Source organism: Parasteatoda tepidariorum, chromosome X2 (genome assembly GCF_043381705.1).
Source record: "Parasteatoda tepidariorum isolate YZ-2023 chromosome X2, CAS_Ptep_4.0, whole genome shotgun sequence".
Lineage (NCBI taxonomy): Eukaryota > Metazoa > Arthropoda > Arachnida > Araneae > Theridiidae > Parasteatoda > Parasteatoda tepidariorum.
This window is the reverse complement of record NC_092215.1, coordinates 41,980,907-41,994,760: the sequence shown is the minus strand read 5'-3', so window position 1 is coordinate 41,994,760 and position 13,854 is coordinate 41,980,907. Positions and strand designations below refer to the sequence as shown.

Here is a 13,854-nt window from a genome sequence, read left to right as displayed (position 1 = left end):
AATGGCGAGCAAGAACATTTTAAATCAAATTTATTAAACACTGAATAAAATATCAATCTATAAATTTTCTAACACTTAAAATATAAAAGTGAAATTTTCCGGGAGAAATAGGAAAGTTGACAACTATGTCATTTATAACTTATAGCTTCATTATCAAGAAGATTTTTTAGAGACGCTTTTGATGTACCCTTATTATAATATATAAGAATAATTGCTGGTGCTAATTTATGATATGGTCAAAATAGGAATTCATTCGGCAAAATGGAAATTTTTTCCCTCCCAAAAATATAAGCTCGCAGCATCCCTGCAAATAATGTATTAAAGCTTTTATAATAATGTATCATAGTTTTACATTCTTAAAATTAAAAAAAAATATTCAAAAGTAAAATTTTTTTCCTTCAAATTACTCATAAAGGCCTGCAAATAAAGACAGGACTAGGGAGATGTGGGACACTCTCTAACATGTATGAACAAATTAACTTGTGCTCACAGGTAATTAATGTATTTACTATCTCATAACAAAACATTTTTAACCTTTATTGAAATAATTTGTTTAAATTGTGTAAGAAAAAAATATTAATGCTACTTCCAATATATAGCTGTAATAATTTTTAATGGAGGCTGCAAAAGGTTATTGACAGTTTTGGAACAATAAGAAATAAATGTAAGCAAAGTAGCCAAAGAATATGCTCAAATGAAAGATGGCTGTAGAATTTTGGCTGCTACTCTAAAAACATATTAGGTGTCACATAAACGTAGATAGACAAGAAAAAAGGCTAGACTAGCACTTTATGCAGCTGAAAAGGATGAAGAAGCATCTTATGTGCCAAGGATTGATGCATTATAGTTAGTAGCAAAATTATATATATTTATATGGATTATTGATCTAAAACTTTAAACTCTATTTACTTGAAACTATATTTCTTGTACTTGCTGAATCTCTAACACAATTTTCAATTAATTTACTTCAAATTTTGACACTATGTTCACAAATAGTTTTCGTTACACATAGGAATTTTTTAATTGGGTTGACTAGTTTTGAGTCATTATCATTTTCTGAGCAGAATTTATTTTTTTAAAACTCCTACGTGCAATGAAAACTACATTCATGTTGCTTTAAGAAAAATCAAAATGGAAGCAAATTGGGATGATTTTTTTCTTATTGTTATTAACTTGCTATTATTATCCATTATTTTTGTTTATAAGTTGCGTACAGAAAGTTATGGATAATTTAAAAAATAATTTATAAACATTGTACTTTATAATCTTGATTTCTTTAAATGCAACATGCTAAAATGAGAATTAAAATATATACAATAAGATAAAAGAAAAATGTATTAAATTTATGGGAGTCATCCTAAATTTACTTAAAAAAATTCCTTTTTTTACGTGCTTCTTCTGTGTTGTTCCCCCCTTTAAAAAATGTGATTTTTGACTGCTTGTTTTTAAGTCATTTTTTATTATTTTGTATTTCACTTTATTTAATTGAAGTACCAATTTTATAAAATGCTTAATGGTTTTTATAGCACTTTTTACCCATTAGCACAGTCAATTATATTTTGAGTTATAATAATTTACTAAGTTTTTCAGATTATTTTTTAAATGAATAAATACACCATAACAATATTACTACTTTATTATTGAATGAAAAATAGCTGTTTTAGTGCTCCAACTAAAAATTTTAATTTTCATTACACTTTTTTCACTTTATTATATTTAGCAAAGCATAATATTTTTCTCATAATTTCCTTTCCAACTAGTGCTTACTGATATGCATGAAAGTGTTTTTGTGAACTTATAATGGAATTGTTTTTTTTTTAATTTCTTTGTTTTCAATATTTTGAGTAATTATTTTTCTTTTCACACATTATTTTGGCTGATTCGATAATAATCTGGTAATAAAATGTTACTAATAAAAAAATGTTAAATTTTTTTTCTCTTGCTGTTAAAGACTTATTTTGACCTTTGTTTATGTTAGGGGACTATTACACAGAAAAATCTATTATCCAGACTTGCCAAAATCCCACCGATTTGGAACATGGGACTTTTTACTCGGTATAAAAATATACAAAAGCTGAAAGTAAAATAATAATTTTTAATTACTTAACAGCAAGAACAGAACTCAGGTCGATATGTCATAGATTGCTATCATGAACAATAAACTTTTTTTTATTCAAAAAGAAACACTGCTCAGCGAGAAAATGTGTGTATAAATTTACCAAGATAGCTTAACAGTCGAAGAGCTAATAATTTTGGGTATTTTTTTAAAGACAAAAACACATTCTGATACATTCAAGTATTTTTTAATTACTTAAGAAACTGTAGTAAAAATTTTCGTTACTTATGTATGGCACTGGAATAGAGGGAATACTCCCAGGTGTCATAATAAATAGAAAAAATAAAAACTTACCTGCAAGCAACAACATCACCATCAAGATTAAATTTGTCATAACTGCCTCCATATATATCTCGCACAAGTTTATCAACAATTGTGTTGTCCCCCTTTTCTGCTAATGAAATAGCTTCTTCAAAAGATTCACAACCAGTAAGTAAACAACAAAGTCCTAAAAAAGAGCCTCCACCTAAACTACAAATTTAATTTAGTTACAGAATATCCATATTGAAGACAATTAAAAAAAAATTTAAAAAAACATCAAGTAGTATGATATTATTATATACAATAGTATGCACAAAAAATATTACTTCTACAATTTAAAATAAAATGACCAAATTATTCAGAAGATAAATAACTAAAATATCATCAACTGACAACACAAATCTCTGAATTTGATTTGAGTAGTTAAAAGTAGATAACTAACAAAAAAGTATACTGGCATGTGCATAGCTATGATATAATAGCTTCAATGCTTGAAAATTAGCTTTGAAATTATTATATAAAAATAATGACATTCATGACCTATAAAATTAAAAATAGAATTTTCAATGAAAGTTAACACTAGTCATTAAATTATGGAAATAAATGAGCTTTAATTCACTGACGGTTTTGATATTTAAACTTTTATTGTTTCAAAATGGTCACAATATCTAGAAACTGCAGTACCTGAAATCACTGCACACACTTTCCAAATATCCTTGAATTTCTAGAATTCTTATCAAAAATTAAAACTAAAAAGTATGCACATTGGGGAGTGCAAATTACTATTTAATAATACAAAAAAAAAAAAAAAAAAAAAAAAAAAAAAAAAACTAAACCACTTCTGAACTCTGACAAATCAGAAAAGTAAGAGTAATAAATTACAAGTTTTGATTGTAAGAGGAAACAGTAATAATTACTAATAAGAATAAATTAGTGTTTTATTTCTACAAAGCCAACTAACACAAATTAATTTCTGATGTGAAACCTAGATCTTCAACTTTAGTATATTTATAAAAGAAGTAAGATTTTATTTTTAAGTTTTCTTTTGCATTTGTTTGAACAAAAAGTGGTAATTTTTTTAATTTTAAAATATAAGACATACAATCGTACTAATTAGGATAAAATTAATCAAAAAAATTTTCATACCTTGTTCCTGAAACTCTTTTAAAATTGTCTTGGGAATAAACCACTAGAATGCTCACTCCAGAGCCAATATTAACAACAAGAAAGGGATATAAATTATGTAAATCAAAATCTTCTCTTTTACACTTGCTATCATCAGTTGGATCAATAAAATAATAGCATTCTGGTTTATTATAAGCATTAATATAATTTATTCCTCTTATCAAAGACTCTAATTCATCAAACTTATGAAGCTCCATCTTTACCACCTAAATTAATAATAATAAAAACACTTTTAAAGAGAGAAATTTAAATCTATACATGTTAGTGTTATTTACAAATGAACAAATAAACAATTGTGAAATTTTAAAATGCTACAAATAGAATTAATTTAAAAAGCATTTTTTATCACACAAGATAGAACTGAAGAGAGGAAATACACCATCTACTACAAATCAATTATTTGGTTCAGTACAAATATCAATAACAATTTTATAATTAAATATTTAATATCAATATTTTTACATCTACTTCACTCCCGTCTGGAAGGGAGTTTCCTTTCAAGCAGAACTTAAAGCTGCTGCCATTGCCACCATCAACAAGAGATACCCCAGCGATGAGTGGCTTCCACATCTACAACGATGGCTCTGCTGAGAGAGCTTCTGGACGAGCAGGCTCAGGTGTTTTCTCCAGATTTTTCCAACTCAAAAAGCCACTGAGTTCAAACTCTGACAATATCGATGGAGAAATGTTCGCAATATACTTGCCTCTCCAAAAGATATTAGAAAGACCTGAAAATAGATTTGTCCTCCTCATCGACTTCCAGGCCACAATTCACACTGTTTCAAAATATGATCTACTCCCTACAGCCATTGAATTCAATTGTAAAAACATTATTAATGCTCCTCTGTCTAGTGGAAAGGAGATAACTCTAAAATGGATCCCCAGCCATTGTGACTTATGGGGTAATGAAAAAGCTGATAACCTTACCAAAGAGGCAACTCTATTGGAGCCCCCTGTGTTGCCCACAAATTTGAGAAATGTTAAACAAATTGTGAAACTAACGCTTCGAAGTCTCCGGGTTTCTTCCAACTGAGAGCAAGTTTCTGAAAAACCTTAGGAGAGCCTTCTGGCATCCTGTCTTCCAAAAAATTTCCCTAGAGCTATCGGTGTTTCATCTTTCCCATTGTTGACGGGGCACGATTACTTACAGATTCACTTGCACTGTGTTGGTCTTTCTGACTCTCCTAACTGTACTCTATGTACAAATAGGGCCCATATGAATGGCGGGCATCTATGGAACTGCTCTGCCCTCCAGGAGGCCTGTAATCCTCCTAGTTTCAAGATGCTCTCCGCCCCTGGAGATATTTCTTTGTTATATTGGACTGCAAGACTTCTCATGCTCGAGAGAGCAAATGATGGACGTAATTAAAAAAAAAAACATCTACTTCACACTCATTATGACATATATTAACTGTGTTGAAATAGCTATTGGTCTTATCTATAAACTATATTTATATGTGCTCTCAGCATTATAAATACTACAGCAGTGTCAAAAATTATAAGTATTTAAGATTTAATCTTAATGGTTTAAGAACCTAAAGACTCTTTATAGGTTCCCTTGTGTGTGAAATTTATGATATATTTATGTAATTAAAATGAAAATTTGGTCAGCGTGCTTCCTCAAAGGTTAGCATTAATAAGAGACCACTGTAATGTAAGAAAAATAGAGAAATGTAAGAAAAGATTTTTTAAAAAAAACCCAATCAAATGTTTAAAAAAACATATGCCTAATGTCAATAGACTTAAGAATGCAACTTAAAAGTTATAAAAATGATTGCATAAAATCAAAGTTAAATCTAGATAACAGAATATTTTAGTTCCGAAGATTAAAAAAGAAAACTATGAATTATTGTAAATATAAATTAAAAAAATACAACTATTTGAAATTATGTTAACTCCACAAGAACTTAGTAAACATATTAAAAATAGCAGTTAAACAAAAATCGTAAATATCATACTAATGCCACTTTTGTTTATAAGCTAATTAAAAAAATAATAAAAAATTGGTTAAAAACGAGACAAATAATCACAAAACTAAAACAAGTAAGATACTTGAAAATAAAACATTTGAACACAAATAACATTAGTATAAAAGTACAATTAAATTTATCATCTCAGATGCTATTAATATTTTATACTTTCAATATTGTGTAACAGGTTATATTAGGATTATTTAATTTAACAATAATTTTTTGAAAATACAGTACTGAACCTTTCATCCAGTATCCAAAAACTGAGAAAAATTTTGTTAAATTTTACTACTATTTTGAACTAGAAGGATTGAGATAATGATTACGAGAAATCAATTATGGAAAAATTGTGACAGTTTTCTCAATTTACTTATTTTTATTTTTCAAAACGAAATCAGAAGTGAATAATTTTGTTTTTGATTTACGAGGGGGTAATATCAGCTAACCTTAGGTGTTAGAGAAATTATAAGAAAAATACATCGCCTTGTATTATTATATAAATATAATAAGGTAAAAAGAGTGATTGGAGAAAAAAGAGAAGTGAAAATACAAATTTATAATTAGAATACTAAAAACAGTTAAAATACGGCAAATTTTTTTATTCAGTATTAAAGTAGGAATATAGTTAAGCTGTATTGAATCAGTTTTCAGTAATCCAGAAAACCGGGAAGTTTAGACATCTAGAAGAGCGATGGTCTCCAGGATTCCTAATAATTGATTCTCTACTGTATACATGCTTGTCCTTATTCTTAAGTTTTATGCAAGTTCATGTAAATCACTGAAAAATAGCTTGTATGAATGCTTACTTACTCTTCGAAAGTCTCCTTCAAATTTAAATGCACCACCACCAGTAGCACAAACTGTGCTAGCCATATAGGACATTCCTTTAGATTTAGCTAATTGTAAAAATACACTCATCTCACTAGTTGGAAAACGAACAAAATGTAGAGTTCCAACTCTACCACCTATCAAAACATTATCCATCTAAAAGTAAAAATAGTAATTTGTATAGAAAAATTGTAAAAGAAACTAATTATAAAAACATTTTTAGAAATTAGGAAATGCTAATAAGAAAATAGTTATATACCTTTTTAAAAAATTCACTAGATGAAATTGAAAGTGAGAGTTGTGGAGTTATAATAGCTATCAGTGACTTAAATATATAAAATTATATTAACTATTTAAAGAATAAAAAAAATGGAAGCTATTTCTTAGCTATGTTGGAAGGAAGGATATTAGCGTGGACAATTTACATAAATTTGCCAAAAATGTTCATTAATCATAATTTTAATAAAGGTAGTTTTTTTTTCTTTAATTCGAAAATTTATATTCATTTTTAATGATATATAAGCTAATTTGAATGAAATTTTTTTTAATAATTTTTTTAAAAAAAGGTTGGTTGTTTCTTGTGAATGACATTATCTCTATGACATTAGGTCACATGGATAAGTTAGAAAATTGATTATTTAATCTATTGTTACTTATAAAAATACAAATTTTACTCCAGTAAGAACATTTCTCATAGTATTGCATGGTAAGTCATTTTCTCAATGTTATGCCATTGTATTAAAAAAATATTAACCATAAAATATTACTACTATGTATAGAAATTTCAAAAAGAACAAACATCTAACTTAACTGGTGATTAAAGCAAAATAATAGATATTGTTTTCTCACTAAAAAACTTCATTAAAATAGACAAAATACTTTCTGATGCTTTATCCCTACTTGATGAAAAAAATGAGACTTTTAGAACAAGAGTTAGCTCTTCGTTGATGATTTTATTCAAGTCGTATTTAATCTTTAGGAGATAGCCAGCACACTTGGCTAGAATCTTAAGCTGGAAAGCATCTAAAGCTACAGATAATGATAAAGAATACTCAGCAATAAACAAGTTAATAAAGCATTTGTTTCCAATTTATTTGTCAGAAGGTCAACAGTGAATTTTTTTGTAATAATAAAATACAAAGGTGTTAATTCCTTTGTACCATGCAGATATTTTATAATCTTATTTATCATCCACTTTCTAGCTATTACTATGTATAAGTTTCTTTCAATAACATCTAACAAAGATAAGATAAATCATCAGAATTGGTCAATAATTTCATTTCAAAAGATTCTCATAATAAGTAAAGCATAAAATATCTTCAACTTATTTTATTCAATTTCAAGAATGAAGACAAGACTGATTGCACAAAAAATGAGCATTTCAAGGAAAAAAGTTACTGTCAAAGCTTTTAAGCACTCATTCGCATTTCTTAAATGAAAAATTCCTGGGAGTTGAAACACATTCACATCATTAAATCAAAATCATCAAATTTAGTGTTAGCAGTAAAAAATATTAAAAGGATTAAAATTTTAAATATCTGGATTTCTTCAGGTAGGCAAAAAACTAGTACCACTCCTGACACATATACTTCTTTTTTAATGTTATAAAAAGAAAATAAATCTGTCTTAACATGAACACAAAAATTGACAAAAACAGTTTTACAAAAATAAGAATACATAACTTTTTAGTACCTGAAGATGTACATCTCTTTTTCCTGTTGAGCCATAAGCAGAATTAGTGGTTAAATAATGGTGAATTTTTTTCAAAGCTCCTTTTTCAGATTCTAATTCACTAGCAAAATCAATAGGCTCAAAGTAAACAAGTTTTACTAAAGATCCACCAATGTCCATTCCAAACCATGGCATTGCTAATGAATAAAAGAAAAAATCTTACAAACCAAAAACTGTTAGTTTAGATTTGAAGAAAAACACCATTATTGATGATCATATAGCTTCAATAATTAGGTTCAACTTATGTAAATAGTAAATCATTAAGACTTAGTCAGCTTAAGGGATGTGGGATCCCTTACTTCCTACCAAATTATCTGAAGATACAATGGGTGTATTCTCAGAAACAATATGAACTATTTGGTTAGTTGAACCAAATAATTCAACTAGAAGAAATACTCAAACTATAACACATTAAACTAAAAAGTTGAAAAATAATAGATGCACCACTAATGCAACTTTTGCGTATATACACTTCAATATGATTTTACCATATCAGACATTTATTATAGTTACTCAATCTTGAATAAAGAAAATTAATTTTCATTTGTTTTGTATATTAAGTTATTTAAAAACAAAATTATAAACTATTTATCACTTACAAAATTTTTGTCATGCTATTTTTTGAAATCCTTCAAACCAAGTAGTTAAAAACAATAAAAATTTAACCAACCAAACTCAAAAGTTAAATAGATCTGGCATGAACCACTCATATTACTCCTGTGAATACAAACGGTGTCATACACTATTTTTCTATTATTTTAGAATAGAAATTATTATATTAGTTTTATTAAAAGAAAATAGAATTTAAAAGTTTTTGACTTATTATTTGTTGCATGTTCTTTTTCTTTTTTTAAATTTAAGAAAACATGTAAAAGTCTGTTTTAACAACAATTCATAATAGGAGATTAAATTGTTTTTATAGCATATTTGCTGTTACAGTAAATACATGTATTTAAGGTTAAACAAGCAATAAAAGTGCAATAGGCTTATTTATTTCTTTTATTGTGAACAACTATTTTGATTTATGCATATATTTTTACAGTAGACAACTTTTGCCTAATTGCAGACTGAATTACATAGCTCTAAGAGGCAGAAATATCTCTGACATGAATGTTTGAACAAGTTTCCATATCATAACAAGTTTTTGCAAGAAGAAAATGAGATGAAGTACAATACCTTTTGACATCATTGATAACAGTAAATGTTGGATTCTAATAGAAAATGGTCAAAAAGGGAAATAAGGAGGTCAACAAAAGGCACTCTCTTTTAAAGTGTGTATCAGGATTTCTAAGAATAGGAAAACTTTTTTTTCGTTAGGAAGAAGATAACTTAGCTGGTGGTTGCCTTTTCATTACTTTGAAAAATGAGTTCAATTTGTAAAAGTAAACTTTGTTCATTTTTTGCTTTTTTGGATTGATATGAGAAAGAAATAAAATTGTCTTCCACATAAACCTTATTCACATATGATTACTCAGTTAAATAGCAGGAAAATGTATTTCTTTAAAGATAGTTTGGAAGTAATAGTGAAAAACTAGTAATTTTTGACTTGTTAATAAACATAAAATTTTTCTGCCAATAATATTCGCATTTTGATGGTGACTTGAGAGTTTGTCGTAAAAGCAGTCTTTTCGTAATGCGCCATACTCATTATATTGAGATTTTTCCATATCAGTAAAACCTGCAGAAGCAGAGTTTAATAAATACTACCTATTAAATAAGTTGAGCATTCAAAAGCTTTAGTTTTATGGGCTCAAAAGTAAAAACAAATGGGTTTAGCAAAAAATTTGTTTTGACATATAATGGGAGGAAAATAGTTGCTCCACAAGAGAAATTTAGCAATTAAAAGAAAATCACTTTTTTTTGGTAAAAAAAAATATTAATCACCATTTAAGTTGCCTTTAAAAGCTAAAAGATTTCAATTTATAAAATAAAAAACAAGTTCTACAAATTATTTTATATTTCAAAAGAACATAGAGAATCTTTTCTAGTCTTTTTTAAATCTAAAAGTTAAACAATGAAATATGTAAAACAATCAAGCAGAAACTTTTTTCTCGAGTCAATCAATGATCAAACACATGAAGATTTTGACAAATTTCTACATTGTAGAATGGAATGACTTATTAAATATAGGGGAGGGGTTGTGATTGAATTCTGAGTCATCTGCATTAAACATTACACATGCTTTATCCAATATTATCAGTTTTTTTCTCCTTATAGACTACACTGCTTTCAATTCTTCATAAAAATAGCAGAAAATTTCTGGAATTGTATTAGATAGAAGCAATGACAGAAGTTGTTAGGCTTTTTTCGAGGATAAGAAATTATGTGTCATCATTAAATCTAGAAACCAGTTTCTTTTGGTGTGCCATTCTTAAAGACATAACAAATATAATTTTCTTTAACAAATGATCCAAAAAGATGCATAAGTTCTTGCCCGTCATAAGGATAACCAAATCTGGTTCTAATAATCTCATAATTATAACTTCTCATTATTCATACACACATCACTTATTATAACTTCTCATTGAACTCTATATGAATTTATATAAATATATACTGTGCATACAGATAGAGTGAATAACAGATATGCATTTTTTTTTATTGCGGTTAGGTAGAAAAGCTATAGTTGTACAAGGCAGTAAAAGAAAAATTACTGTAATTTCGCAGAGATAGGCCACGGTGTTATTGATTTAAAACTTGAAAATTTAGTAGGAAGGCGTATCTAACAGGGCGGCCTATATAGTATTTTTTTTTTTTTTCAAAAAATTTTGCTTTTTAGAAACCGCACTGGAAATTTCATCTTCATTTTTCCACCTGTTATTGTACTTTTTATTTATTTTTTCATGCTTAATGTCACTCCAAGGAATGGTCAGTGCACCTGGAATTTTCCCCTCCCTAATCCTTTCTTGGAATCATTTTCTGGAGACCACTATCCTCAAGAGAACAAAGTCTCTCTTTCCCTTCTGCCATATGGACAGCTGTTGAGTGTAGGAAATGGGCATGGAGTGGAGAAGCATAAATCAGAAAGGAATGAATGAAGAAAATCAGGGTGGGGCCAGTGATAAAGTAACTGTAAAACAAACGCTCCCCCACCCCGTTCTTTCCAGGAAATATGACTCTTCCACTTGTCATGGATGCCTCTCTCCACTCCCCTTTTTTCTTCAGCTGGTTGTTAAAAACATGTGAATGTTTGGTAAATAAAGCATGCTGATGAGCTTGGAATGACCTTCAATAATCTTACAATTAGAATGTTCAAAAAGAATTTCAAACTTTCCACTGAGGGTCAGTGCAGAGGGAAAAAAGCGAAGTGTTTGAGAATTTTAGACAGGGATAAAAGAAAGACCGTCCTAGGTGGAGTCAGTTGAAAAAAGAAACCTGATTTGAGAAGCGAAAATAGGGGGAGGAATTGCTAAAAATAGAAACTTGTTTTAAATGCTTGGGAGGGAGCTTTTTATTGTTTTTCTTTTTCATTGCTCATATTTCTGTCTGATTCCGATCATCTTCCTCAGCTTATTATTATTATTACGGTTTTTTTTTTATCTCTTTATCTTCAGTTCCCATGCGTTTTTGTTTTATTAATATTTTTGTTTCGTTAATATTTTTGTTTCGTTTAGACTATTTTCTTTTGTTTTAACATAACTTGTATTTAAGTTACCCATTTTAAATGCCTCCCATTAAGAGGAAAAATTATACCACTGCGTTTAAGCTGTCAGCAATTAAAAGATGAAAAGAAACTGTGATAAATGGCTTCAAAAAAGCGGAAATCATCCCGGGACAAACAAAACCGAAAGTGACGGAGATTAACCCGAAATAAACAATTAAATAGTAAACCTAATTTGCTCTGATACAGAGAGTTCTGATTTTGAGGAATTTTTAAGTGCAGTGATATGAATATATAGTGATATGTGATATCTAAATAAATTATTCTTAAGCTTGCTTTTCTTTGAACAAAATTTGTTTGGATTTATCGTTTATTTCTAAAACACGATTTTGGATTGTTAATTTAAAAGTAAAATCGTTTTATTTTTAAAAAATTTCATACTTATTTTAATGGTTTATGATATATTAATTATTTTATTTACATTTTAAAGGTTACTTCACTTTAAAATTAGAAAATGCTTAATTTTACTTAGAAAATTATTAAAATCTATTTTATATACTAGGATTGTTTCCATTTTTTTTAAATATTTAATATTCTTTTATTTATTTTTATTTAACTATTTAAATTATATACATATGCATATTTAGAGCATGTGTTAAGTCTTTAATCAATACCTGTGTTAAGTTCATAATTCTGTAATTGTTAAAAATTCGGCGCGGCATGTACGATGGTGCGGCATGTCCGGTGAAAAGCTTTTTTCCGTCAGTCGATTTTTGAGGGAGCGGCATATATACCAGGGCGGCGTTTCTCTGCGAAATTACGGAATGCAAAATTCTTAGAAAGAATTTTTTTTTCTTCAATTTTTGAATACTCTTATTTTTTACTCACATTATTATTTCTTTGTCACATGTGACATTACATCTCATAAAGTTTTCAAAAATATAAAATTGTCAGAATGAAATAAAAGAAATATAGCACAAAAACCTTGAAAATCTCACAATTTTTTTCTCCAAAAAATAAAAAATATATTTTTTCATAAAATAGAAAATATATTTTTTCAAAAAATAAAAAATGATATTTTTTCAAATATGCTGGTATTTTTATATTCTGTAACAAAAATGAAAAGAGTTCTTCAACCAAACCAACAGTGAAATTTTCTATTCTATAACTTACTGTTCACTATTTTTATGCGTTATTAAAGCATTTTTTAATTTGTGAATTGACCCTGCTAATGTGTGTTGATTGAACCCATTTGGTTATTAATGTAAAGTTAATAATAATCGAAACTCAAAGTAGTTTAATAACACTCCAATTAAAAGGACATTTTGAATAACACTATTTTTCGTTGTTTAATTACAAAATTAGAAATGGTTAATTAACATAGGTATTAATAAAGTTAAGAAAATGGGAATTAAATTTTAGAACATTTCAAAAAATAAATAAGAATAGAAGTGTTTCTAATTTAAAACTTGGTATTTATTTGCAAGCTATTTCTCTAATCAAACACATTTAAAATCAGAAGAAAAGGAAATGTATTACTTACGTGGAGATAACTTAGGAGAAATTGTACCATTATTTTCTTTAGAAGAAGCCATGTCATCATATCTAGTAATTGATGAATAATATCTAGAAAAAAATTAGCATAAATTAGTGGAGTTAGAAACAAAAGCACTTTTCCACAACAAACTTTATCATAATTTCTCAAACATTTCGTTTCCCATAAACACAAGTCAAAGCAATATTTAGTTGATGTAATGTAACGTAAGTTATAAATGAAGCACAAGAATTGGAAACAATATGCAAGCCAATAAGACACTTCAATGATCAAAAATTACTAAAGCTAAATTTTAAAGGAAAATATTACTTAATTAAGCAGTACGCAAGTTGAGCAGTCATTTAGTCCTAGATACAATATTTGCATTTTAGTGTGTTATGTCATGTTAGATTAATGTAAATAGGCATACATTTTTTAAAGGAAACATCAATTTGGAATTTAGGAATCAATCAGAGCATTTTATTGTCGTACTTGAATTTAAATTTTAATCACAGATAAAAAAATTGTAAATGAATGATTTTTTTAATGTTCTGTCTCGATGTGCATGCATTATTTTACAAAATTTGACCTTTTCTGATTTTTTCTTTTAAATAAAAATTATTAAGAA

General features: G+C 27.7%; 1 protein-coding gene across 2 annotated transcripts in view; it reads right to left on the bottom strand.

Moving 5' to 3' along the window:
* Nucleotides 1-13,854, bottom strand: part of LOC107447773 (pantothenate kinase 3 fbl) — a 45,694-nt gene that overhangs the window by 13,228 nt on the left and 18,612 nt on the right. For both annotated transcript variants that reach the window (XM_071188365.1, XM_016062782.3), the window contains exons 2-6: nucleotides 13,236-13,318; nucleotides 8,053-8,228; nucleotides 6,343-6,516; nucleotides 3,524-3,768; nucleotides 2,411-2,587 (exon numbers count right to left, since the gene is read on the bottom strand). In XM_071188365.1, coding sequence (XP_071044466.1) covers nucleotides 2,411-2,587; nucleotides 3,524-3,768; nucleotides 6,343-6,516; nucleotides 8,053-8,228; nucleotides 13,236-13,287 — 824 coding nt within the window. In that variant the 5' untranslated portion in view covers nucleotides 13,288-13,318. The remainder of the gene's footprint in view (nucleotides 1-2,410; nucleotides 2,588-3,523; nucleotides 3,769-6,342; nucleotides 6,517-8,052; nucleotides 8,229-13,235; nucleotides 13,319-13,854) is intronic.